Source organism: Cavia porcellus, unplaced genomic scaffold (genome assembly GCF_034190915.1).
Source record: "Cavia porcellus strain 051 isolate PalLab524CR breed Dunkin Hartley unplaced genomic scaffold, mCavPor4.1 scaffold_13, whole genome shotgun sequence".
In the NCBI taxonomy this organism is placed as follows: domain Eukaryota; kingdom Metazoa; phylum Chordata; class Mammalia; order Rodentia; family Caviidae; genus Cavia; species Cavia porcellus.
Window position 1 is genome coordinate 7954613 of NW_026947496.1, and position 28000 is coordinate 7982612.

Sequence of the window (28000 nt, forward strand, 5' to 3'; positions counted from 1 at the left end):
TCCAAGGTGATCAGATTTTCCAGATGTAACCGAATGGATTATGAATTAAGCCCAAACAAATGCAGCCTCTTCTACTCTTGTAGGGCTTTTAGAAATCTTTATTTTAAAAGGAAAAATAGATCTACAAGACCACTCAAGTCATATTTAAAAGACAGAGAAAACAATTAGAAATGCAAATAAACACTTAGAAACGGCCACAACACATATGTATCCTTTTTATTTTGTAAAATAACATAAAATGATGAGAAAACAAAAGCGTGGATTTGTATCAAAAATAAATATACAGGGCATTTTATATGGATAGCTCAGATTCGATCTAATCCCTTAAAATTAATGGAAGTACTAACTGAAATTGTTCCTATTATAAATGAGAAGATCCAAATGAGTAAGAAAAATACATTTTAATTATAGTATTCTATATAAATGTAATGTACATTGCTATATAAATGTAAAAAAATGTTACCCTGCAAGATACTTCAAGATGAAACACTCATGTAAGATCATGTAGCCACTGAAATGTGAAAATCACCAAAACAAGTAATTTAAAAAAAAAAAATTCTAAAAAGACATAACTGAATGTATATTATGACTTCATTTATCTCAAAAATAACCTGACAGCTGAGAATTTAGTTCAGCACATTAAGTGTCTGCCTGCCAAGTGCGAGGTCATGAGATTGATCCCTGGTACCAACACAAAACAAAACAAAGAAAAAAACCTTATTGACAAACAGCAAAACAAAAAAAAACAAAAAACAAAAACCAGGAAAACAGAGGTAATACTATTCAGATTTTAGTAACTTTTTCTCAGTTTTCCAAATTTGCTCTAATGTTATTATTATTTCAATAATGTGGAAACAAAATGGCATTAAAATATTTAGAAAATTCTGATGCAATGGGAAGAAAGGATGAAAAGCAGATTTTCAAGAAACAATTCAATGACAATTTCCCCACAGTCTTGAGATCTTAACAAAGTCCTTCTTGATATTCTTGTAGACGGGATAATGAAATGCAGGCCCTCATGAGGAAACAGGGAGATTCTAAACCAGCTACATGACCGCTCCCAGAGGGATCACAAGACCAGCGTCAACACCCGTCTAGGAGGACGGTTCCACCAGATGTCTCAGCGTCTCTCCTGCCCATCCCATGCGACACACAAGCCAGCGAGGCAGACACGTCGGAAGAAAGTGTGCTTCAGAAGTCAGGAGCTGACAGTGCTAGAAATGGCCACCACACCACTGGACGCAATATACAGACTCAGGCTTTTATTCATTCTCCACAGATAAGAAAAATTAACCTACATGGAGAACACAGCAACTTCACAGAATCTGAAACACCAAAACACAAGTAGTAGATAAGTAGGACAAAAGAACATACAGCTAACAGGCCAAAAACTCACAGAAATGTAGGCGCCTGTATTCTCACCCAACAGCAGGGCAGTGGCCAGTACCACAAATATGGTTGGGAAAGGCCTAAAACAGGCGACAGAGTAGTGCTGGAGTGCCACATGCTACGCCTGGCACTGTATCTACACAGGACAGGCACCCACCAAGTGCCTGAAGACAGAACGTGGATGAATGTGGGATAGTCTCGGGAATAGGAGTGGCAAAGATTGGAAAAAGACCTTTCCAGGAGAAAGCAGTTCAAACCCAAAGGAGCTGCTAGCAGAGACACCCAGCAGCACCACCGGAGGGGAGGGAGTGCTCTGACAGAAGAGGAGCACAAATGAGCCTTTCAGGTAGTGGGAGACTCACAGAAACCATTCCTCTTCTCGCCAAAGGTTGAGGATACCTGGCCTGAGGAGTTCCTTCCAGCTGCGAGAGTTCATCACTTGCTAAGTCAGCTGAGGGACAGTACAGGAGACACAACTGTACCAACACCAAAAATAAAACAAGATTCTATGTGCAGTTTCCTCTTTATGAACCAAATAGCTATTTGTTCAATTCATTTCAAAAATGGCACTTCCCCCAAAGCATCAAACGTGCACTCAGCTTTACCAGACAGCACAGAATGCTATGCATTCTACAGGGGATCTTTTCTCAATCCCAGACCTGAAATCAGGTTACACCTTTCAGTCATGGTCAGTCAGGCAGCTGTGCTGTAGCTGCCACTGCCTGGCCTGTTCAGGCTTTGGTACTTTCTTTAAACAGTGCACATTACAAGCATTACACCTATTACACTTAATAACACCATCATTCAGCATTATCATTCATAGAAAAAAATGAAAATATACTCTGAGGCACAACCACCTGGCCATTAACAAGCAAATGTTAATTGCTGGAAGGATATCTGCAAGTCCATATTTTCTCCCAAAGTAACCATTCTGCTAATACTTTGTCTTTGAGCTGTGCACAGGAATAAAATACCTTTCCCAACAGTACGGGACATAATGATGCATCTGAAAATCAACAGAATCAGTGAAACGACATGAAGACATGTCATCAAAATCCAACTTATTCTATATTTTAGTTACATGTTTGCATGTGCACATAAAGGCCACTTAATAATTTGGAATTTTATATTAAGAAATGCCCATATATTTAGGAGCCAAGGAACAAGTTGTGTTTCTTCTTACAAATCCTATACAGCATTTTCTCTTGGAAGGAAACGTGGAGGAAATCTGGACTAACTCTAGTGTATGAATCCTTCCAATAATACATTCAACATGCTGGATGACAACTCACTAAGATGCTGAAAGATTCCCAACAATTGCGGAAAGCATGTTATCCCAGAAAATTTCTCAAACATGTCACATACACTCCCATAAGGAGAGGAGACAGCCTCATAAAATGTAAGATTTATGTTCTCTGAAGGACACCACAGACAAAGCCAGCATAGAAGTGGCAAACTAGAAGAATGTATTCAAAACATATGTAACTGATAAAAGATTAATAGGAATTCCTACAAATCAGCAATTTGAAAAGGTTAAAGAACTACATCCACAAAGAGTAAGAAAAGACATTTCACAGGAATTCTAGAATATCTAAAAACCTATGCAGTGAGTTTACCCATTATTAATTAGAGGTAGAGACATGACATTATACAAAGATCCTCTAGTTTACAGAGTAAATTTTAACATTTAGCAAATGTTGAAATTTATTAAAAATAATTCCCAAGTGAGGAAAATTTCATTTTATAATTGTAATGAGCATCCTAATTTGTCTTTTTAAATTAAGGTCCTTACATATCCAATTTGCTTAAAATAGAGTAAAATGTACAAAGAAATTAGTGTATTTTATGATTCCCAAGTAAATACAAAAATTGAATTCATTTTTCTTTTATTGCATTTTTCTTTTATTACTACTATTATTAAGACAACATAATATATCACAAATTTGAGCACTATTTAAGTACAACCCAGTGAGGGAATCATTTACTGTCTGTTTCACAAACAAGAAACTGGATGTTAACTGATGTGGCGGAAACAGCCTCAGCAATGGTTTACCGTTTTGAGGAAAATGACAAGTTGGGTAAAAGCAGTAAGAAGGCAAAACAGAATTTGAAATTATTAGAAGCAATGCAGTTAATTTTAAACACTATTTCAACATGAAATTTACGTATTGTTTGGTAACTCCGGACTAACCAAAAGCAAGGGAAAGAAGCAATTCTCACCAGCACAGAAGCAGTGAAAACCTAGTTGGCCTGTGCCGAACAGGAGGTCCCTACTCAGAGTGACGGGGAGAAGTCCTTAGTGCAGCTGCCACTACAATCCCCAGCAAGTCCCAACGAAGGCATGGCGTCAAAGTCCAATATATTCTACATTTTAGTTACCTGTTTGCATGTGCACATACATTTAAAGATCATTTAAGTTAATAATTTGGAATTTTATATTAAGATATGCCCATATATTTAAGAGCCAAGAAATAAGTTGTGTTTCTAAAAAGTTACTAGAGATATATAATGTCTATAAGGTACATTAACAAACAATGTGAATTTGACAAATATCACCTTAATAATAGCATGCTGTGCAAAAACAAAGTGATGCCATTTGAAAGAAAAAGGAAAAAATAAACCATACAAGACTGCATATTACAGATAATAAATGAACAAAAAAATCTCAAGAATACACAGAAGTCCACAACAAGCTGTTACACACCACTGGATTTCTAGAATCTGAAAACTGTGTTACTCTGCATTACTATTGGGGATAATCACACCGACCAGCCCCCATGAGGTAGCGATGGCCTATTGTTCTGGAGAGAGAAACAGATGGTTCTAGTCAAAGCCCTCTAACAACTCCGCTTACCACTATCCACTGAAGGAGGTGGCCCAGGGGATCGGGGATCGCTGGGGCAGGATGAATGCCTCTGGGAAGGAGGGGGTGCTTAAATCAAACCTAGACAGGTAAAGCGGTGAGGGGTGAAACTGGATGTAAATTATCCTTGCTTTAAATATAAGGGTTTTAATGTTTTATTAGTAATAAATCCACCTTTTTTCTCCTTGAACTGCTGTCACAACATGTATTAGTGGCCCCTGACAAATGCTTGAAATCTTTGCCATCATTATTACACAGGAAAGGCTTTGAAAGAATTCCAAGCCATCCATCCATGTCACACCTTGACAAAGCCAGTGAGAAGCAATAAGCACAGAAGACAGAGCTCTGAGTTACGAGGAAGAGAACAAGACTTCACTCACGCCCTGGATCTGCCCACACGGCCTCCCTGCTGACCTGGGGTGACCCAAGGTGTGGACCAACTTGAGACTCAGCTGTCTGACACCCAGACAGAAGGATCACAGCAGGGTCTTCCAACTGTAGGAAGGCAGTCACCAGGCTACACAGCCAGGACAGGGACAGCAAAAAGTATGTCCATTAAACAAGATGTTAGTCTAATTAATTATCATCCATAATTAACAATTAGGTACTTTCTCAACTCAGCACCATAAGTTTTATAAATAAGTTCAGTAAGTTTCCAAAGGCCTAAGAAGACACACAAAAAGCTGATTAAATACTTCCTTGTATTATAAGAAAAAAAAAATCTAACACACTAAGAAGGCAAGTTATTTATTCTTCCAATAATGAATATTTAGTCACAAACAAAATGACCTCAAACTGTTCTCAGTTTTTATTGTAGATGTCAAAGCATAAAGACCAATCTAAGAATTTGTATGAAATTTCACAGAAGAAAGGTGGAAAACATAATTTTTACGCAAGTATTTGAGATATAGAAAATACTGCACAAAACTTTAAAAATTTGTACAAGATAGATAAGGAAGCATAAAAACTCAGAGTAAATATACTAGGAATGTCTTAATTGGGGTTAAGAGAAGACTGATAACCTTAAAAAAAAAAACTTAGGAACAAGTTTGCTACCTTAAGTACATAAAACACCACTAAATTGGAAACAGAATCTAGATGATTGAAAATAATCAAATCTATGCTAGTTATATTGGAATCTTTCACTTGGTAATATAAGGCTTGAGAATAATAATAGTTAAAAAAATTTAATAGAGTGGGTTTTTTTTTACTTTTATAAGCTCTAAGAATAAATAGCAATTATTTATTTGAATAAAAAATTAAAGGATTGAAAGCGCAGCTCATGGGCAGAGTATCTGCCTAGCATGTGTGAGACTTTGGGCTCAAATCCCTATTTAAAAAAAAACAGACACTTAAAAACTTTTTAACTTTTATTTTTGACCAGATGATGCATTTCTACTGTGCTACAGCAATTATGATACTATCTTTTAAAAACATGTTTCTAAAACTTTCACTTTTTGTTCTCTAAAATCATCCTTATTCATGTTATAAACTATGTTTCATATTATAAACTCTCATTTAGCATTCAATCAGTAGAGCCACCAATACTGGCTTATTATTCCATAAATACAATACAAACTTTAAATATAACTAATCTCTAAACAAACAGCTCCTTCCCCTAAAAAAGTAACAACAATGTATCAAAAAGAAAGTTCTGGGAAGTTGTACTTGAACAAGTTACAATATTTAGCAGCATAGTTTCCATAATCACAGCCTGCATGTCCAATGTAAGCAGGACATGAAAAGAGGTTTATTTGTTCTTCCCTTTTTTCCCTGATGAACAAATCTGGGACTCAACAGACTCTACTGTAATTGTCTGTAATTTGTAAGGAATGAAGACATAACTATTAAAACTAAAGAAACAAATTAACACTAGCACCTAAATTTGTTTTTATGCTTCAGAATCAATTTGTGCGAAATGTATACATTATTTATTTACTCGTAAGAAAAAACATGTATTATTGAGAAAACCCACTTACCCAGGTTTCTATTTTATAGGCAATATTCACACACTACTTTTCTCTTGCTAAGAATGTCACCAACAACTTACAGAGCACTCAACTTTAATTTGTACTTTTTGACAAAATGGAGCGTAATGCTTTTTCCATACCAAAGTTTCCACAACTCTGCATCAAATTTTTTAATTTTTAAAAAGGTTTAAGCATACTTCTCAAAAGGATTTTTAAGTATATCTTGAGAAAACCATTATATACTAAACTTGATCAATCAATCCTCCAAACTGTAGCTCTGGAGCAATTGTCTGAATCTATTATTCTTAGGTTTTCTTATGTGGACATTACCCAGGACATACAATTTATATTGTCATGGATAATACTACTTCAAAAACAAATCACAGAATTTTAAGATCAGTATAAGTTTTGGAGAGCATATAACTCTTCTCCAGGGCACAAAGCCATTTTACAGATGAAGAAACTGAGGCTCAGAGGGGCTACATGTTTGTCCAGAAGTTTCACTTCACAAGATCATAAAGATCATGACACATTTAGTTCCTTTATTCTTATCACACACACAATGTCATGCAAAAAAACTCTGGGTAAGTATTGAAGAGGCTTTACATTTCAGTGTATCAATCACAGATGTAAACCCATGAGGCTTGAATCACAGAATTATATAATTAAAACTGGGTTAAATAAATGTATATAAATTGCCAATATAGTGAAACACTTACTTCACATGTCAAGCTTGTAATTATATTTTAGGTTCATTACAAATTCCTAAAAGATAAATAATTTGTATAGTTTCAAAAGGAAGCCGTATCTGTGTTCTCCTAATGTTCTAAGTGTTGTAACAACGTTTTCATCATTATACTGTACTGATGTTTCAGCAAGATATCTGTGCACACAATGTATTTAATTTTATTTTTATTTTATTTTATTTTATGAAGCTCTATTTGTAAAGGTCTAAAGCCACGATACAATTTAAATAAACTACAGATTATCCAGTACAGGATTTGATGTGTGGCAGAAACATATGTCTTAGTTTAAGTTGGACTAATGCGAATGAAAGACTGTGAATAAAAAGTACATGACTGCAACAAAACCAGTATCAAGGAGAAACTGAGACGCTACATAGAACATTAGGTCACAGCGCAATATCAAAAACACTCAAACAAACATGTGCGAGCAACACTGCACAAAACGTCCCGTGTGAACATCTGGAAGTGAGATCACTACGGGGGGTAAAATGAAACACCCTGAGAAGGAGGCAAAGCACCGAGTCTCAGCACCTTGTAGCTGTGTTTTACACACAGAAATGTAATTCTTATTCAGAGAACTGATTTCATTAAACATTTTCAGTTGTATTACTATTTTCTGGAACAATCTTGAGTCAAAACCAATTGTTATTTTACTTTTTAAGAAGATTAAACAGTCACAATGTTTCTGTTAAATATTTCTTAAGCATATGCCACAAAAAAGATTTCTTTTTAAAAAGTGAGGTAAGCATCAAAGTTGTACCAGAATTTTTATTGAAAGTATTAATTAGCTTGTAATTTATGCTACATTATGAAGGATGAAATTTTACTGGCTTGTTATGAAAAATCTGACCAGATAAAAGTGTTTAACCAGGATGTATATATTATATTACCAGTTAAAATATATTTTTCCCAAAATTTTTTCAGCTTTAGCATGATAAAAAACATGCAAAGAAAATAAAAACTCAGTGACGATTGTAGAATGAGCAAACTTGAAGGAAAAAGAACGACAAGCTAATATTTCACACTTTGGAGAATTTCATAACTATTTCATGGTTAGTCTCCTATGCTAATAAAGTTGTAGCACCAAGATTCATCACCATGTAAAATGCTTCAGCTTGACAACTAGAATCCTTAATAAGAAACTAAAAAAAAAAAAGGTAGTGAGAGAGAGTGTGTGCACTAAAGATATACAAGAATCCTCCATAAAATGAGAGAACATGTCAAATCTTCAAGAAATTGTTAGTGAAAAAATACAAATATAGCCACTACAATTATGATCTTAGATGTTCAATCCTAAAAAAACATATTTCCTGTTTGTAAAAAAAAGACAGTTACATTTGGAAACTGAACTTTGTCCATTCAATTAAATTAATTAAATTAATTTTCCATTGATCATTATACTTTATTAAAAATAATGGCCATATAAAAATATACCTGGTGATTACAATCTCTCTCATCAACTCAAATAATTTTTAAAAGTATTAATACACTTTTAATATTTTACATCAAATAGAGTACAGTTTGGGTATAAAATAAGAAAGAAACCCAAGAATTATAAACATCGATGTTTCAGTAGTATAATTCTAAACAAAAATGTACTCTATTTTATTGATGAAATGAAATGCTACTTAATTAAGACCAATAAAGATAACATAATTAAGAAAGTTGAAAAAAACAAATATTACTTAGACTATTAGTATAAAGAAAAATTTTCACACATCTAATATTTAGTAAGAGATCATAAAACAAAGCCATCATAAATAAAAATTGCTTATAAAATGCCAAAAAAATTGAAGCCCTCTATAACTCAAACAAAATTTATTTTCCTAGTGTAAAAAGTACACAAAAGCTATTTATAAAGTATATTCTTTAAGTCTTTTTTATAACACTAAAGCAAACTGAAACATTCTTTTATTAACTCACCACTTAATTATTCATGTAAAAATATTCATAAAATGATTTTCAGAAAAATTAACGTGCCAGTGCTAATATTAAGAAAAATCAATACACTGGCTCTTTCTAAGTTTTAAAACAATGTTCTTCTGTTAGTAACCAATACAAGTCACTTGGACTTGGCTACTTGAGACTGATTCTTTTGAAACCCTGCAGTTGGAGGAAGTGGTGTTGCAATCCTGTCCTTTTTATGAAAACTGTGGTAATGAAAAGGTCAAATAAATAACCTGGATGATACTGTCCTACTAAGAAAAAAACACACAGTCCAAATCTAATGTCTGCCAAGGAGGGTCTAAAAATGTAAAAGAAAAAAATATGTAGCTACCTGCAAAACAGGGTCTGGCTAAAAGTAGTTTTCAAATGGCACATGTTAATATAAAACCTATAGATGAATACATTTGATATTTTATTAATGGTTTATATCAAAATTTATAAATAACTGTGACAAATTCAAACATTCTTTGTTTTTAAGAAATATATGATGGTGAAAGTCTATTTTATAAAATTTAGACAAATTCAAGGCCCACAAAATTACAAAATAATTGCAGGTTTGTCTTTGTTCTTTTGTTCATATACCTACACTACTAAGAACATTAAGTAAGTAAGATACACCAGTGCATGCATAGAAATTAAGCACACAAATCATTTAAAACAGGAAAGTACACACATATGTATTCCCTCCTACTGATGTATGACAGACCGTAACCATTTAATCATTAATAAGTAACAAACAGCAGCAAGAATATGTTTTATGCTTCATTAAAGCACCACTGAGGCTCATTAAAGTACACAGCGAACGATGCTGGAAACCACCTTCGCCCTTGCAAACCACATTCCCTTCTAACCTCATTTGGTTGAAGCAGCTAGAGTCTGAACGGCAATATACTCTCAAGTAAGCCTTTATTAAGTATGAGAAATAAATTATATTAAGTGTTATTTTTTGAACTCAGAAACTAGGGAAGGGGTTGTTAAGATATCAAATTTACTAAGAAAATAATTATGTGAGAAATAAGTTGCTGTCACAAGAGAGACTGGCCAGATACTGCATTTAAGCAAGTCGTTATACACACCTTTAGAATCAATTCTGTGACACAGAGATTAGTCTGTGGCACCAAATCGCCTGAGAGGAGATCAAGAAAAACCTAAAGGGAAAGGAAAATGCTTCCCTGAACAACGCTGCCCTTGCTTTAGTGGTTCTAAGAAGCCCTTACTATGTTTGTATGCAGTAAGAAGAGGCCGAGGTGACTCGACTGCTCAGGACATGGTACAAATTGCTTTTCCATGACTTACTTCCAGATCTCAATTTCTAAGAGGCATCTGCTTCATCAGACCCTCCTGCCTGCGAGTTTATCAAATGCAATTCTAAAACTTGAAAATTACCTGGAAATCTGCGAGAAGCCAATGAAAGGTCCTCAGAAGCAGACATATTAAATATTAATTATAACGATGACTGTCATCTTTTCAAGTAACTATGTCATTACACAGGAATGCTAATTAAGACATAAAATGATTCGTTAATTGCAAACGCGTTCTGAAGAAATACTCTTACGCTTGTGCGTTTAAAGCAAATCCAGCCTGGGGACTGGGCCGTAACAGTCTGCAGTTCCATTTTCTAAAATGCTGACATTTCAGCAAATGTTCCCATGGAATGTTTGCCTGATTCGTGGACTGACATTTCCTCTTTGTAACTTGCTTAACTAAAAAGGAGACAGGCAGGCCAAACTCTACAGTACCCGCAGGCAGCAGGCCATTACGTGCCGCTGCAACTCGTGCATGGTTTCTCTTTACTTCCTCTTGCCCTACCGCGCCCTCGGCCCTTCGCTGTCTCTTTATTTTGACATGCACATTATCTTAGCTGATTCCAATCATCTTATAGGAGTGAGTGGGTGACATACCTTAAAAGATTAAGATTTCCCACCTGGGATTTGTCCAGAAATTCAGTGCTTTACAGCTTCTCACAGCCTTCGCTGCTCTGCTATACCCTGTGTTATCAATAGTAGCTTTGTTTCTTATTTTGGGTTTAACTGTGGGACACTGGCGGCTACACTGATGGAAGTCTGCCTACCGTCACTCACCTTCCAGTCTAACTACAAAGCCGGCTGGCTTCCTCGTCTGCGACGCTTTGCTGCCATCTATGCGCGTGAAGGGGCACCACACTTTTCCCCACGCCAGACATTTTCCTTGGTTTCAGAAAGAACCCTTTCTCTCATCTAGAGGACAAAGCAGGAGCTACAGGAACACTCTGCTTCCCCATCCAAATACAGAAAGGCTTGTCAGGAATTTCTAGTGCTTTCTCTGTGAAGCAACCTCACAGAACTAAAAAGGTTACAGAAGGCACCTTAATTAGCATAGTATTATTTAATATAGCCAATAGCTTTTTTCATTATTGTTACTAACGAATTTTAATGTGGCAACTTTCATGGCACTATGAGTAAACAGGAAAAAGGAAAAAGGAAAGCTGAGATTTTAAGTTACCTAAGTGAATAATTCCAATAAAATAAGCCTTTCTAAAGCTGCAATGTAAATATCTCACCAATGAAGGATGAAATAATTGCTAAGGCAAAGTGTTTCATAATATTTGATATAAACAGATAAAAGTATTATTCGCTCACATTATTTAATCAACCAGTAACACATATATCATGATGTAATGATTCAGTCACCTCTATTAAACACTCAAACCTTCTCTCCTGGAAAAGATGAAGAAATCTCAGGATATACCCTGAGCCTGGCTCTACAACTGGCCTCACAAACAGCCACTCCAAGGAAAGTCATGTGGGAACTCAACCAGACTTGCCTTCTACACCATGTAACAATGAGGCCATGGGGAAAGGTGAAGAGGGATTGCTTCAGCAGGACCAATGAGTATGTTAGTTGTCCTTTAAAGGGTTATTTGGTCAATACTGCTGATTCCTGAAAGATTACTTAGGGAGGGAAACACAAAAGAGATTCAGAAACAAAGCTGATCTTCTTAACACCAGACAAAGTGAGGAGCTCAGACTGGGCCCTCCTGCCCAGCAGCTCTTCACAGCAAGCGCTCCACTGCTGTCAGCCCCATGATCTTCTCTGTAAGTACTCCACCCATCCTGATCAACACCACAACTACACACAGCGAGGAAAGGAAAACAGTCTGCTATTCTAATGATGAATTTAACACAATTTTAGCATGCCAAACAAGACTTCATGCAGTTCTTTGTAAATAAAGCAAATTCAAATCTTTGCAGATTTCTAAAATTAACATCCCAAAACTATGTTACCATATATTATATGATTAATATTATAAAAAAGGGAAAATAGCACTTACTAATCTTTAATGTTAGGCAGTTTTTAATAATAAAAATCTACTATATTAAAACATCTCTCCTTTTTTTGCTGGTAGTGGTGAGGTATCTAATTAATGATTTATAGTAGAAATTAATTGATTCTGATACATAAGTTTCTTTCAATTAGAAAAGGTTTCAACCCTCCTGTTTTAACTTTACTATTTCCTTGCTTTCCCAACTTTAAGGCCCCAATTTTAGCAAAACAAATTCTATACACTCCACTGTATAAACTAGGGATATTAGAAACCAAGCATTACTAGGTTTATTAAAAGAGAAGATAACTTGATTTCTTAAATTTACACATAACTTGGGGAGAGGGAACATAAAGCTAACTACGACAGTAAATAAGGTATTATTTCTTTATAACTTAATGTGTGAAAATTACATATTCTCATCTAATTTAAGAATCCTAAAACTTGCTTCCATTGATAATCAAAAGTTCTAAACAAAGAGTTTCAATCAAAGCATATGTATTGTTCACAACTTATAAATACAGCTAGAAATTAAGATTGCATACATTAAGATTAGGATAAACATGCATTTAGCTCTTTGCATGAATTTACACTTAATATGTATAAAATAATTGTTATACTAAAGTAATACTACTTTGGCTTTTATTTTGTAAACATGCCAGTATTGTACACAGATTAAGGTTATAAAACCAATACATATACCTTTGTGTGGTCCACTAATTATAAGCAAAATTCCAAACATTATTAGCTGTTATCAAAATTACAATACCACCTAGATTTAATAAAACAGAACAATCTGTTTGAACAGGGAGAGGAGAAATTTCATAGAGTGTTCTCTCCCATATAAATTCTTAATGGTCTATAAAGAACTTTTTAAGTGGTTTTAGATTTGAATTGAATTGCTCAAATCTATTACAGGCTTCCGAGAAGAATTTGAGCCAGGTGACACACAAGGACCCAGCTGTCCTCACAAATATAAGATAAAAAAATGCCAAACTTCTCCTCAAAACCACAGGCACAGACTAGCCATATTCATATTAGGAAAGTTTTGGTGTAGTAAATATAAACATTAAACTATAAAATGAAAAAGACTTTGTATTGTAATTCTGCCCTTCACAAACTAAAGTGATTGCTTACTGAATTAAATATCATGGCGCTGTGCCTGATAGGTGAGGTGACAGTATGACCCATCAGAAGAGCAAAAGACACGAAAATGCAACTCATTTCAGCTTAAAAGCTGGTCCTGTCCATACCATCTGTCTGCTGGAAGCATCCTGTATCTGCTCAGTACCTACCAACTTTCCCCACAAGGGAGCAAAGATTCCCAAACACACAGCGCACACACCTAGATATCAGCTCTAAATGCACACCTCTCTTAAACCCGGAGGTCCCCAAAGCTGCTCTCACTGCAAAGCCCTCTGCCCTTAAGGCATTTTACTATTTCAACATTCACAATTTGCTAACAAATGAGAGGTTTTGTGTTATTCTGAGCACATCCAAGAATTATATATGATAACAATTTTAAACCTCAAATGATAAAAAGGGTGTATCAATTCATGTATCTACTAAGCAAAATAAATTACCTTCAGAGACCCTGCATAGACTTACAATTTACATACACTAATAAGTGGAGAAAAATGTAAGTGCCACATCAAACCAGAAATACTTATTTTCTAATCTTAAAAAGTAAATTAAGATAGTATTTATGTAACTAATGTGGGAATTTCTTTTAAAGATAATTACCCAAACAAGAACAGCCTGCTCATTCTAGTTACCAAGCTAATAATTCTTCCAAGTCCATGAGAAGCAAATATTACCATCCAAAGCTTATAGTGAAACTTATGGGGCTGGGGATTTAGCTCAGCAGCATAAGTGCCTGCCTTGCAAGCAGGCAGTTGTGAGTTCAATCCCTGGTACCGATAAAAAGGAAAAAGACAAAAAAAAAAAAAAAAAAAAAGAAACTTACTTACTACTTACCAGTACAATGTAAGTACTCATATAAAACTTTTCAGTTTGAATTCAACTATCCTAATAAAACAGATGGTAATCATTCCTGACAAATTAGCACTATAGATTTCTATTTTCCCTGTACATAAATATTAATTTCATTTTAGTATCACTGATAGGCTTATGTTGTACCCTGCATTGTTGTATTTGGGGATCTTCCTAGCTATGCAAACACACCTCATCTGGTATTAATTACAACCAGTTCCCTCTAGCAAGGGAAAAAAATGTTTTTAACTCAAATCGACTGCACTGAACTTCATTTCAGTATAGTAAACGATGGAAATGTCAAGAGAGGTAAATTTCTCTCACCTCTCACCATTTAATGCAAACCCCCCGCAGCCCCCTCTTCAGACTTCCCAGCTTAGGAGCATGACAAACATACTGAGTGGTAATCAGTCCTGGGTTCTAGTCTTGACAAGAGTTTGGCTGCCTGTCAACAGGCAACCCTGTGCAGGCACTTATAAAATAAGGGCCTGTGCCAGCTCACGGCTAAGAATTCTGCCACCTCAAATTCTAAGGGTCAGGTAATAAAAAGGACCCAAAGCAACAGCTCCCCAGTGGATACATGGCACACAAGTACACAGCTCAGTGGCAGGAACCACAGGCATCTGCCCGAGGAAAGCGTTCAGGCCTGGCATCTCGCATGTCAGCTAAAGCAAAGCAGCAGCTGCGATGCCCAGCCCAGCCCACCCATTCTCCGGGTAATGTGCCTCATGCTAGCCAAAACTGTGGACACTGGGACTGCGGGGATGGACAGCCAATCCACATTTCTTCCCACTTGAATCCTGTGTTCTTTGCTGGCTTACTGTATTCATTGCTGGCCTACTCCCTCAGAAAGGAGACAATTACTACAAATTCTCAGGAGAACCTCACTGAGCAGCTGATATCAGAGTAAAACTGTTGGGCACTGACTGCAGAATGAGGCAGGTGGACATCTAGTGTCATGACCAAGTCCAAGCCCACAGGACCACTGCCCAGAGCATGTTGCAGGGACTCAAACCTGAGCTTGCTCAATCCATGAGAAAACTTTGGCTCAGAAAGGCTGAGTGCCTTACCAAAGTTCTGGTGATACGACTAGGATTTGAAAGCCAGGAAAACCCCAAAGCTCGGTCCAGGAGTGGAGATGGAGAGAAAATCCCAGATGTGAGGTTTTAGAGCATACCCCGAAATTCTCAATGGGTAACCCTGACCTGAGAGCTGCGCCTGTATTCATGAGAGCACTTCTGCCTTCCGTACCCTGACAGTCACTGATGCCTACCCTGACTCACATCTGCAGGCACAGTGCCTGCTAAAAGGCAGCCCCACTGTTCAGAGGGAGATGGCCATGGTCACATGAAGTGACAAAGTGAACTGTACCGTGCAACCATGCGAGCCATCAGAGGCCAGGCTCTGACCCGTGTTTAAGAATGTTCCTTGTAACAGCAACAGCTATGTTCCCGACCTATTCCTCACTTTCCTGTTGGCTCTTACCTCCCTGCCAGGATCCCCAGAGTCCAAAACAAACAAATGAGTGAGTAAGAACTGGAGAGTACAGTCCCTCTCTGCTGTTTGTGCTAGGTTTTTAATAGGCCGCCCCTTACCCCTGCTATAATTACACAGTAAAGAGCTACACTGTTGCAGTTTTATTTTGTTCTGTAATTGGGTCAGTCAGGCACTAACCAGATGTTCAGCCCAAGACACCTGCCCTTCCCCACCACAATGCAATTCTCCCACTGCATTTAGTCCCTGGTCCCCACCCCCCAACACAAGCCCCCAAGAGTTTTCAGCTTCCTGTGGATGAATATGGGGTTAGCTATCAAGCTATAAACATCAACTCAGAACCTTCAGGAAAAAAAGCCACTGTAGATGACAGTTCTTTAACTGGGGCAATTAAATTACTCAGGCCCTTTCCCAGGACCCACCAGCCTAATTCCCATGCCTGTTTGTATTCCCAGCTTCATTTCTGGCTGGGCTCTTCCAACTCACCCTCCCTGACGTGAACTTGGTGCCGGTACTATGCCAGGCCTGGGCCCACAATTGGCTCTGCAGCATGAGCATCGTCCCAAGTCTGAGGTTACCTGTGCAGGGCCCTTGGGCTCCTCCCCAGGCTCCCGCAGCTCACCCTGCTAGGTGGGTCCACAAACTGGGAATCAGTTCCTGGCCACCCAGCCAGCGCCACTCATGTGCCCAGCGCTCAGGCCTCCTGGCTGTCATGGAACAAAAGTAACATGGAACTCACAAAGACCTGAAAGGAAAAGCACTACAATACAGGTGCAGGAAAGGAGTGAGAGGTACGGAGTCAGTCAGCTGAGTGCGACAATGCTAAAGAAAGATAAGACGGTGGCCACTGACACTAAGAAGGATTCAAGGATCTTTCTTAACTTAAGAAGAGACACTGACTTCGACTTCCTTCTCCACTAGAGGATTGAAGGGAAACAAGCTCAAGAAGAAATTTACATATGTTGGGAAGACAGCACTTGAGGTAAGGTCTATTTTCTATCAGAATTGTCACCAACAGGGATAATCATTTTCCTGATTGGTTTTTAAGTAAAATGTAAGCTATAAAGGCCTTCTACAAATCCTAGATTAGTTCAGCTGACTTTGAGCAGGTGACTGACTTGTAAAAATGAAAATAATTTCTAAAGTTCTTCACAATTCTACTAGTTCATAGTCCGCTAATGCATACTTTTTGTTTCTGAGGAAAAAAAAAAAATCAAAGGAGCTCCACCACATCATAAGAAAAATGTGGATTATACTGGACAAGGCTGACAGTGGAAAGATTTTATCCATAACCATGGCTGTGAGCAAATCCAAAAACAGTACAGAAATGAAGGTTAAACAGATAAGGGACACTGTGTTATTTACTATTTTTAGGGGAAAAAACCAGTAGCTTAAAAAAAAAAAAAAAGCAGGTTCCTAAAGGATTTTCTCCCCCAAAATGGCCAGAACTTCCCAGGGTAATTTGTTCCTACATGGAAGATGCCATCATGCAAGGTTTAATTGCTCTTAATAATAACGAGCACACTCCAGTCATCTCTCACTTTCTCCCACAGAGGATCAAGTCAGCCTCTCAGTGACCTACTTCGTGAGTCATAATTTTTCTGTCTATGATTCAGAAAAATGTCTTCAGTCAGTATTTCCCAGACTACTGTGGGTTTATTCCAAGACCCAATTTCATCTTCACTGGTTTCCTACAGGAAACCAGACCAACTTCCTATTATTTTATTTTCCTTACTTTTAGCATACCATAGCCCACATCAAATTAACTGGAAGTGAGAGTGATAGAAGACTTTACTCCACACAAAGAGAAGCCAACACAAACAATGCCCAGTCTAGAAGTCACGGATTTGAAATTAAGTACAAAATGAGCTAATATTAGAAACGTCCTTCAAAAGAACACCAAACAATAAGACATTTCTTTTAATTAATCATGTTGCAAGCATTTCATCATCAGAAAGAATACTTTCATTATTAAAAATGTTGTCTGTGAATACAATAAATATGACAGTTACTAACAGAGAGATATTAATTATAAGGAATAAAATATGTCCTTTCCAGTCTGATTCTCTAAAAAGCTATCAGGAAAACAGAAAGACAACTGGAAGCCCAAATTCAGAGCCTGGACTAGTCAAGGGTCAGAACAGCACCCCCAAGCTGTGAGCAGTCAGCACCCCAGAGGCTTTATTCCATCCCTTCCACATGCCTATGAGTCAAGCTGTCTTTAAATCACAAAATAAAAAGAAGTACAAAACGTGGAATTTCAAAAAGCATGCCAACCTTGGCTTGTATTCACACTATTTCTCTAAAATATTATGAGTAAATGAGAAGTATTTAGTCTCGCAGACTATAAATTGCCTGAAAAAAAGAAATTTCTGAATGGGAGGAACTTTGGTATAAAGGTATATCAGTTTCTCTTCAGACACTTTCCATTCTCACCATTCCTGACTGCAGATACAATTTTGGGCTATAAAAGCTCATAGAGTCATTAATTGATGAGTAACAGAACTACTTTACAATAAACTCAACAGATGATACATTGGAGGAAGAAAGTCTAAAAGGAATACATTGAAGGCATATACTCTACATGGACAAATGGAAAAACATGAGACACAAGAGCAACTCTGTTCTCAAGTGGGGCCCATGACCAGGGTCAGCCTCATCTGGACACGTCCTAGAAATGGAAGTTCTCAGACCTAACTAATACAGGTCTCACTCTGGACCCAAAGGATCAATGCCTCAGCAGGGCCTGGAAACCTGCAGGGAGTACTGATGAAAGCTTAATCTGTCGGAGTCTATCAGGCCACCAGGAAACATCTAGAAAACAATCCACTCAACTTCTGTTCCTCTCTCTACTCACTTCTAAATCCTTGTGCTCTGGCTAACTCCTTTCCACCCCACTACTAAAATGCCCTGTTTAAAAATCACCAGTTGGGGCTGGGTACATAGCTCGGCATCATAAGAGCTTGCCTGGCAAGCAAAAGGTCCTGGCTTCAATTCCTAGTACCAAAAAAATAAAAAATAAAAATCGCAAGTCAACTCTAGCCTCACTGCCAAACCCCATGACCTCTTCCTGATCTTTTCTCCCCTAGAATCCTCTCATTCTCGTGCTTCTCATCTCCTCCTTCCTTCTACGAAGCTTAGTCTTCCTCTCCTCATCGTCCAAATACAGGCATGTTCCCAAGGTTCGGTCTTCAGGCTCCTGACTCTCTCCAGGCAATACCTCAAGGAGGCGTCACCTTTGCACCTCAACTCTCATGCAAAACTCCCAACATATTTTAAACTATCTCATGATCCACATCATCTAAATGTTCAAGTAGAACACCATGCAATGGTTTCCGGAGCAATGCCTGGTCCCCTGAGCACTAAGGCTTTCTTTCCTCTGATGAGCACATTGCGAGGGCAGAAGTCTTGCCTCAGTTTCTAATACCATCACCATCATGTGACAGCTTCCTACAGCTTCACCAGCACCACTGTAACTCTAGAAAACTCTGACCTTTGATACTCTCGTCTGAATATAACACTGGCACCAGGACACAGCGAGGTAGCCCAGGGTCCTCTCTTGCCCAACCTTACATTTCTTGTCAATCTTGTTTCTGCTCAACCCATCACCCCAGGGCTCATCGTGCTGCACACCCTGCATTTTCTCCATTCTAACTCTTGGCTTTATTACTTCCATTTCAACTCTGCACTCCCCACTTATTTGTAAGTGCTCACCATATACTTTAAAGAGCTGAGCCAGAGCCTACCGGTTCTAGCACCCTCTGACGGAAGTTCTCTTTCGCCTCTGCTACACACCCCATGTTAGCCTCTGGCACATACCTCAAGTGACTGTCTTCAACCAGAACCCTCCCTAGCATGCAAGGGTTTTGCACATCTTATCCTTCACTACACCATGCACGATATCTGCAGCTATTAGGCACTTCACAAGTACTTGCCCAAGGATTAAATAGCCTTACCAACCAAAATTCTTGAGGACTACTCCTGCCAACTAAATGGCCTACAGGTAAAGCAGCCAAAGTACTAACAGAAAAAAAAAAAAAAAAAAAAAAAAAAGACAAGTCAGAAATATAGCAACTTAGAAGAAATCACCTCAATTCCTTACATTTTTCTGTTGCTTACAGTATAACCACTCCAGAAAGATAACCAAACACTATTACATTCACTGAAACCAAGAAAAATACAACGTATTTTTTTGAACTACAAAAGCATTTTGGAGAAAGAAAGGGACCAACTGATTTGACACTAAAATGACAGAGGCAAGGCTGGCTGGCTTGTTCTCTCCCCCTACCCTCCCGCACTGAAGACTGAACCCAGGACCCTCACACTCACTTTATTCCCAGCCCTCCTCTTTTAGGAGACAGAGTCTTGCTAAATTGCTAAACTGCCTGGGCTGAGCTCAAACTTTTGATCCTCCTCCTTCAGCTTTCCAGATTTCTGGGATTACAGTAGAGAACCACCACACCCAGCTGGGAAAGCTTTCTATAAATAAACTTTTATAAAACTTCCTGCATCTTCCTGCTATTCTGGTTTATGGCTTTTAGAGGTGATGAATTATTTTGATTACAGAAGAAACTTGTTAATTTTAGGGAAATTGAGTAACTGAGCACTAGTTCCAAAACACTGTATGGTCTGAAAGCACTCTCTCATCTAGTTATGAAGGGTCAAGGAGCAGCCAGATAAATAATAATGTGAAAGATAAACTAACTGCCTCAGTTGGGGAAAAATAAAGTCTTCATTCCTGGAATGACAAAGAGTTACTGTTGTCTCTGTAGTAAAGAGGATTAATAATCTCTCAAGCACAGTATGCATAACATACCTTTTCAAAAATGGGAAAACACATTAAGAATTAGGTAGGAAACAGTAATTACTAGAACCTAGAGACCCTGAAACCTTTTTACAGACCAAACTTTAAGCCTAGTAGTAACACATCCTCGCAGACTGAAAAAAGGAAAAGGGCTGAGGGCACACCTCAGTAGTTTAGCGTATGATTACTAACACCCAGCACCAAAACAAAGATGGGTGTATTTCTTTACTAGAGCAGAAGCAGGTAAGAAGTATCTTTACGACTACTATGCAGTCACTACATTAATAGGAAATGTATTAAGAGATCAATGCTAAATTTTTAAAACATTATCAATTACAATTACAATCGAATATTTCGTTTACTTCTGTTTACAATTTCTTCTTTAACAGAGACACAGAAAACACTCAGCTTGGATCTGTTCTGTGGAATAAGGGATCCAAAGGTATATGAAATCACTGTAAATACTTCTCTATCTTTGTTCACTAAACAGCAAAACATGCAGAGTTTCAAACTTTTTAAAAAAATTTTAGTTATATTTCTAAGCTCCACGAAGCACCGTGAGTATCTAAGCAGAACTCACATCACCCCTGGCTTCTGCTTCCACTCTCCCACGGGAGCAGCAGGACACTGGCACAAAAAATCTGAGTCAAGCAGGTCATGAGAAGCACCTCAGGTTTACTGCAATTCATTCCAGAGAGACCAATCAGAAGAGGTGAGCAGAGCAGCAGGGAACCCGGGCACGTGTGGGGCCTCACGTGGAGGGAGAAGCAGGACGCTGATGGCGTTGTCCAGGGGTTGCTACCACTCACAACAAGTGAGTTCAGCTAATTTTAATATATTATTATGACTCAAAACACATTACTCTCCTAGCCTGTCATAGAGTCACTACTAAATATTAGTATTAAAATAGCCTAGTAAGTTACATCTTCCAACATTTTAACAAAACACTTCATTCACAGAGTGATTCTAAATGGCAAAAAGCACATCTGACTGTGACTCATGACCACAGTGAACAACCCAAAATGGACAAAAACTGCTATTTTGATGTTAACAGTAACATTTTATTACACTATTCAACAACTGAGATCATATCTTTAAAAAAAAATCAACATTTGGATATTCATTAGGGTAACTATCCAAACTAATATTAACGATGGGACCAGTGGTTGTGTTACGGAACTGAAAAGCAGCAAACACAAGTAAAATGCAGAGTACAGCGGGAACACAGCCAGGGAGACCGTGGTGAGGAGAATAGCTTACTTTGACGTGGCTCTGGGCTCCGAGGTTGTAGATCTCCGTGGGTTTCACTTCATTGATGATCTTCACAAGGCAGGTACTGTCAGTGAGATCACCGTAGTGCAGCTTCATGTCTGTAAGATTCAGAAACAAGCCATTAGATAGAAGAAAACAACAGAATCCATCTTTTACAATATCAAAATTGAAATGCATATTATAAAAGCCTGAAAATAAAAGTCAAAATGAGAATGTTATATTGGAAGGTTAGAAAAGAGTGTAACTGTCAAAAGAACCTGCAGAGTAGAAAGATATTTAACAATGTTCCCTCTGTGTATAAAGGGTATATAGTGGTAAACGCAAACTTGCTTAAAAATCATAATATAACAGATGTTTTACAATTAACATTCCTCAGAGCTCAAAGTAACTTTAAGATGTGTTACAAAGGAGTCGGACAAATCAAAGCTTAAGACTAATGTACTTATCCTCAAAAGAAATCAGGAACACACACTAAGTGATAGTAAAGATGGCTCTATATTTGATACTTGTGTTTAGGTACTTTTCTCCAGTGATTTATAGGTATATCATAGAAATCAATCTTTAAACTGCCTATGATATCCTTACATAGCAACATTACTGGTTAAAAGAGAGCTAACCCATCACCGCCTACGTCCAAGCTACTCCTCACACTGACTACCACGAGTGTAAGAATTTAAGATGTACAGGTAGATGATTTGCTAATTTGATCATTTCATTACTTTTATAAAATGCTGATTTATAACTACATTCAATAGCAGTAGTGTTCTGCAATTTGTACAACAATAATACCAAGTGAACATTCAATATTTGAAATGCTCTGAAAATTCAATATTTGAAATGCTCCAAAACCTGAAACTTATAGGAAGTAACTGATGACATGATATTATAACTGGAAATTTTCATACAATGAAACTGTTTCAAATCCACAAAATTATTTAAAAGATTGTAAAAATCATCACTGGGTTATATATAAAATATATATGAAATAAGAGCAATTTCTATTCAGTCTTGAGTCCTATTCCCAAGCCATCTCATTATGTATATACAAATATTCCAAAATCTGAAAAATCCAAAGTCCAAACAACTTCTGGTCCCAAGTATTTTGGATAAGGGATATTGAATCTGTAATAATCTTAAGGAAAGATGCACTTATAAACATAGACATTAGGGTGGACAGCCTTTCCTATGGAAAATTAGATCACCTTCCTGATATCACTACTTACACTACTGAACCTTCAAATAGTCAGGGTCCTGCAGGTAAACGCAAAATCACCTCTGGTCTACAAGCTGACTTAACTGTCCCTCTGGCCAGAAAACATGGCTAAGTAATGCAGGCTGACCTTGGAGTCACAAATCCCACATCCTAGTCCAAGTATGCCCTCTTCCTGGTAAACAACTGGTATTCACAGCCTCTCTCTGCCCCCATTCCCTAACAAAATGCAAAATGGTCTCCCTGACAGGCCCAGCGACTGCTGCAGAATCAGAGAAAAAACACTGTAAGGATGCTGTGGTAATCACATGGATATACGCAGGCAAACTGATTAGCAAAAACAACAAATGACTGCAAATTCTGTCAATGAGCTACAAAACAATTTAAATACTGTTTTGATTGCCATTGGGTTTTGGACTTGTCTTCACAAATAATTTAAAAAGTTAACTAAATGTGGAAAGCCCATTTAACTTGAGTAAATCAGACCAAAAGTAAAAAAGGAAAGTTTTCTTTCAATATGGAACTGCTCTTACTTGGGGGACAAGGACACCTGGGCAAGGATGATCAAAGGCCTGTCTTTCCTTGTTTCCTCCAAGCTACCTAAGATACTGAGATGATACTGTGGCCCACGCAGTGAGAAACAACAAAGATTTTCATAAAACACAGGCCTAGTCAAGGCAGTAATTCACAGGTAAATAAATGTGACTTGATGGGCTGTAAGGAAATATGACATTTGAAAACACCCTATCCGAACATAGACAATTACAGAAAGAGATTTTAGAAAAACAAAATCACTTACTTCCTTCAATATGCGCCTGGGGATTCTTATACAGATGTTCAATTCGACCTGTATTAAATGAACTGGATCTCCGAACAATTCCATGCACCTGAGTTTTAAGTGTGGAAAGACAACAGTTAATCATAAATGCACAATGAGGGGTAATAAACATCTCAGAAGTTCTTTTGCTAATGTATGACTTTATGAAACAACAAAAACATTACTTATAAACACTACCTTTAAACATTAGAAGTAGCTCCACTGCTTATTCTCTCTGCAGTCACTGCCAGCCAGCTTCTAGCACCTCACCTCCATCTTTTCCCTGTGTTTTCACTGCCAATCTCAACAAAAGTAACTAGATAATTATGTGACTTCACACTACACTGTAGATATTCAAATGTCTCCTTCCCCAAACACACACTTCCAGCCCTACTGCTGACAAAAATATCTCTTTGATGTAAAACTGAAGACAGAACACGTGAGGCTGCATCTGTGATACAGCTCCGCAGCCTGCTGCCCACGGAGCAGGGGCCGCCACATCGCCAGCGTCCTCATGGCTCCCGTACTGCATCTATTATTATGTGTATCACTAGAGCCACAGATACAATCAGAGAGCAGTTGCTACTACGCAGCTGTGCAGGAAAGTCAGAAGCTGAACTGCACAGATGACGGGCATGATTGACTTATTACTGGTTTTAAGACATAAAAAGCAAAAGCAAATAAAAATAGGATTTCAAAAACTTCTTTTTATCTTGACTTAGTCACAATTAGTGTGAAAGGAAAATATTGCTGGAAAAGAAATGCATACCTGTCTGATACCGAAGAAAAGACTATTTGTGTCTGATATATAAGAGAAATTATTCCAGACCTGGTCCCACTTCCTTCTTGTGTCAAAATTGTTGTGTCAAAATTGCTCCCTTTGTGCTGCCAATGCCAACACCAGCTTACACCAGCTGCCCACATTCCAGTTCCACTGGTGGCAGTTTTAATCTTGTACTTATTTTAGAAGTGTTCCTTCTAATGTTGGGTAGGTTCATTTGCAGCTGAATATACTTCTATATTTTACCTCAATCATTTTCTGTCTAATTCAGACCAAAATTAATCCTTGGCATGAGTCAAATATTCCAAATGCAAGAAGGAAATTATAAGCACATAAGGCTTGCTTTTAAACAGAAAGAAATGTCATCATCATTTTATACGGCATACATGAGAACTGACTTCTGCAAAAGCTACAGCACAACCACAGTTAGCAACTCTGTTGGTTAGCTGCTTTAGCTAAGAGAAAAGCATTCATCAACACTACTTTCCAAAAGAACAAATCCCAAGTTGGTAAATATAAAAATATTTTAGGAAGGGAACACTGTAAATTTCATTGGCATTTTAGTAGGCAAATATTAAAATCTAGGAAACATTAAATTGAGATTTGACTATATATGGGCATTTCTTTATTTAGAAATGCAGAAAATAATGGTAATGCTAAACTTAAAATTTATTGTGCTTCAATCTAACTTTTCAACTTTTCAGTTTTAAGGTTGAACTGCTCTATAAAATTAATCAATTTTCTTTAATAAAAAGCAATTTCATATATCTATTTATATACATAGAAAAACCTGGTGTTTTCCATGAAAACTATTTCTGTAATACAGATTTCTCAAATACAAGTGCTTTGTTTTATTTTATAGAGAAGAATTTCTATGTTCTAAAAATGAAAATAATAACATTATTATTTAAATTATCTTCCATTAATCACTGACTTCTTTGGAAGTCACATTCTAAACAGCCCCAAACCAAAAAAAAAAAAAAAATACGTATGTCATAAAAACATTCAAGATATCACAAAAATATTAATGATCTTAATGGATTCCGTGTAATTAGCAGATAACTACAAAAAGTTACAGTCAATCAGTAACACAGGATCTCAATATCACACTTAAATTCACTACTTTTAGAGAATTTTCCTAATGAAAAAAAAAGTGCTTTAATTTCCCCAACCTCCCAGCTTCTGGAATACGTATACAGGGAAGTAAAGAGCTGCCAAATGCTTAATCTGTGACAGCAAGTATTATTCTAAGAACTAATGAAAGCTGAGTCTGTCTGCTTCTGAGACAGGTAAAATGCAAACTTCAAGACAAGCCAAAATGTGTGCAAACTCTGTAATCTAGTTAAGAATTTGAGATTAGCAGCTTTTTCTTTACAGAAAGGATGCAGGTAGTTTTTTTTGTTTTTAAAAGGATTTGAGGAGAAAAAGAGACGGTTTAGAAACCAGACTGAAAAGATACATGAGCTAAATGACTTTATATAAACTTAATCAGAATCATTATTAAATTATAGTACTTCAAACAAAACATAATTCTGAAAAATTGAGATCTTAAATGGATGTGGGTGCTATGACAAACAAATTTCAGGTGCCAGTTAACTAAGTGATCAAGGGGAAAATTTCAGGTTCTTTTCATGTCTGAACAAAGTTGTTTTGACTTCAAAATCTAGACTCAGATTAGGCATTATTACAGTGAAATGTTTACGTATTGGAGTCAAGAAAAAAATTCTTTAAAGTCTAGATTGTTTTTGGAAGCAACAATGCCTCCCAAGGATGGTTAATGCCACCCATCTTTTGAAAAGTATAGATTATCTGGGTCAGTGGGATGAACCTATGGCACGCATGCCAAAGCAAGCCGTTTTAGCATCACTGCTGCAGGGGCTATCAATACCAACAGCTAACATACGTTCTTACAGCTAGTACATCACCGTGTTCCCAGCAAGTACACTTTTACCCTACTCTGTAGCTGAGAGTGCTGCCTGAGCTCACCCAGCCAGTAAGCGGTAGTCTTAAAGGGTAAATTTGGTCAATCCTGCTGGTACTCAGTACAGTTTCAAAACAGAATTTTAAAAAAAACCAAGGCCTTTTTTCAAATCAAGGTACACAGGATTCTGAAATAACCAACGTCCCAGAAAAAGAATATTTCAGTGATTTTCACAGATCAAGAAAGTAAGTCTAGGAACGCAGCAGTCAAACAGCTTCTCAGTGATAACAATCCTTGCATCCCTGTTTTTCTGCTTTTCTACTCTACCTCAAAGGAAGTGGCTGTGGGTACTTTCCTAGAAAGGACATTCACAATGGACATATACTTTATTTTAAATTCCAACATGCTGTTTCATTGTTCAGTTATTTAACCAATTTCTTGTATGTATCTAGATAAATGTCTAGTCTTAAAGCATTCAACTTAGTCTTTGTTTCTCTGGCTTTTCCCTATAAATGGACAAAAAGGTACCTTGCTGGTGATATGCCTGCCACTTCTCTGTTACTGGCAGTACTAAGAAGGCACAGGAAACTAGAATATGCCACAAAAAGGTTCCCTTTGGTCAATTTTCCTTTTTCCCTAACAGTGGGAAGGAGCACACAATGGCATCTTAGTAATGCTAATTCGTGGGTTTGACCAGGGTGCCTTCTACACTGTCCATGCCCACTGGCTTGCTGTTATCAGACACTGTCTCTCTGTCACTCCTGCAGCACTAAGCCCCTTACGCTCCACAGGCTCCCCTGGCTTGGGTGTTTTCCATGCACCATCTCACCTAACCTTCATGACCCCCTCAGAAGACAGGTGTGCTCATCACGCCATCTACAAACAAGGACACTAAGTTGTAGAGGAGGTGAGTAATTGTTCAAAGCCACAGAGCTGGCAGCTGCAGAGGAGGACTAAGACACAGGCCATCTAGTGCCGCAGTCCCAGGCCTCCCTTTCCATGGTGGGTTGGACTACTGGTTCAGCTCCTTTTTCTGTGCTGGTCAACCAGGTATAAAGAAGAATGGCCCTTCATACTTCAGCAAAGCACAGAATTACGTGCATGAAGTATTTACAGGGTAATTTTCCATATAGCCTGATAACTCATTCTCTTCATTGTGAGAGGGTATCTGCAGGTATAATAAAGGATGAATAATGTTGTATATATTGTCTTTATGTTTTCCTTAAAGTCTAATCCTGAGTAAAATCCAAGACAAGCAACAATAACAATAACAATTTTGAGTCTCTTCTCACTGAGAACTGGACCAAGGATAAACCACCTACACTTAGCCTTCCATATCAAGACTGTATCCATGGGTTCAACCAATCTCAGACTGAAAAAAAAAAATTTTTAACTGCATCTGTGCTGAATATACAGACTTTTTCTTACTATTATTCCATAATCAAAATATCTATTTATATGGCATATACACAGTCTTATTTATTGTATATAAC

The 28000-nt window shown here is 37.4% G+C and overlaps 1 protein-coding gene across 2 annotated transcripts in view; it reads right to left on the reverse strand.

Annotated features, from left to right (window-relative positions):
• Window positions 1-28000, reverse strand: part of Gmds (GDP-mannose 4,6-dehydratase) — a 515013-nt gene that overhangs the window by 370196 nt on the left and 116817 nt on the right. For both annotated transcript variants that reach the window (XM_063259789.1, XM_013145063.2), the window contains exons 3-4: window positions 23788-23875; window positions 21767-21876 (exon numbers count right to left, since the gene is read on the reverse strand). In XM_063259789.1, coding sequence (XP_063115859.1) covers window positions 21767-21876; window positions 23788-23875 — 198 coding nt within the window. The remainder of the gene's footprint in view (window positions 1-21766; window positions 21877-23787; window positions 23876-28000) is intronic.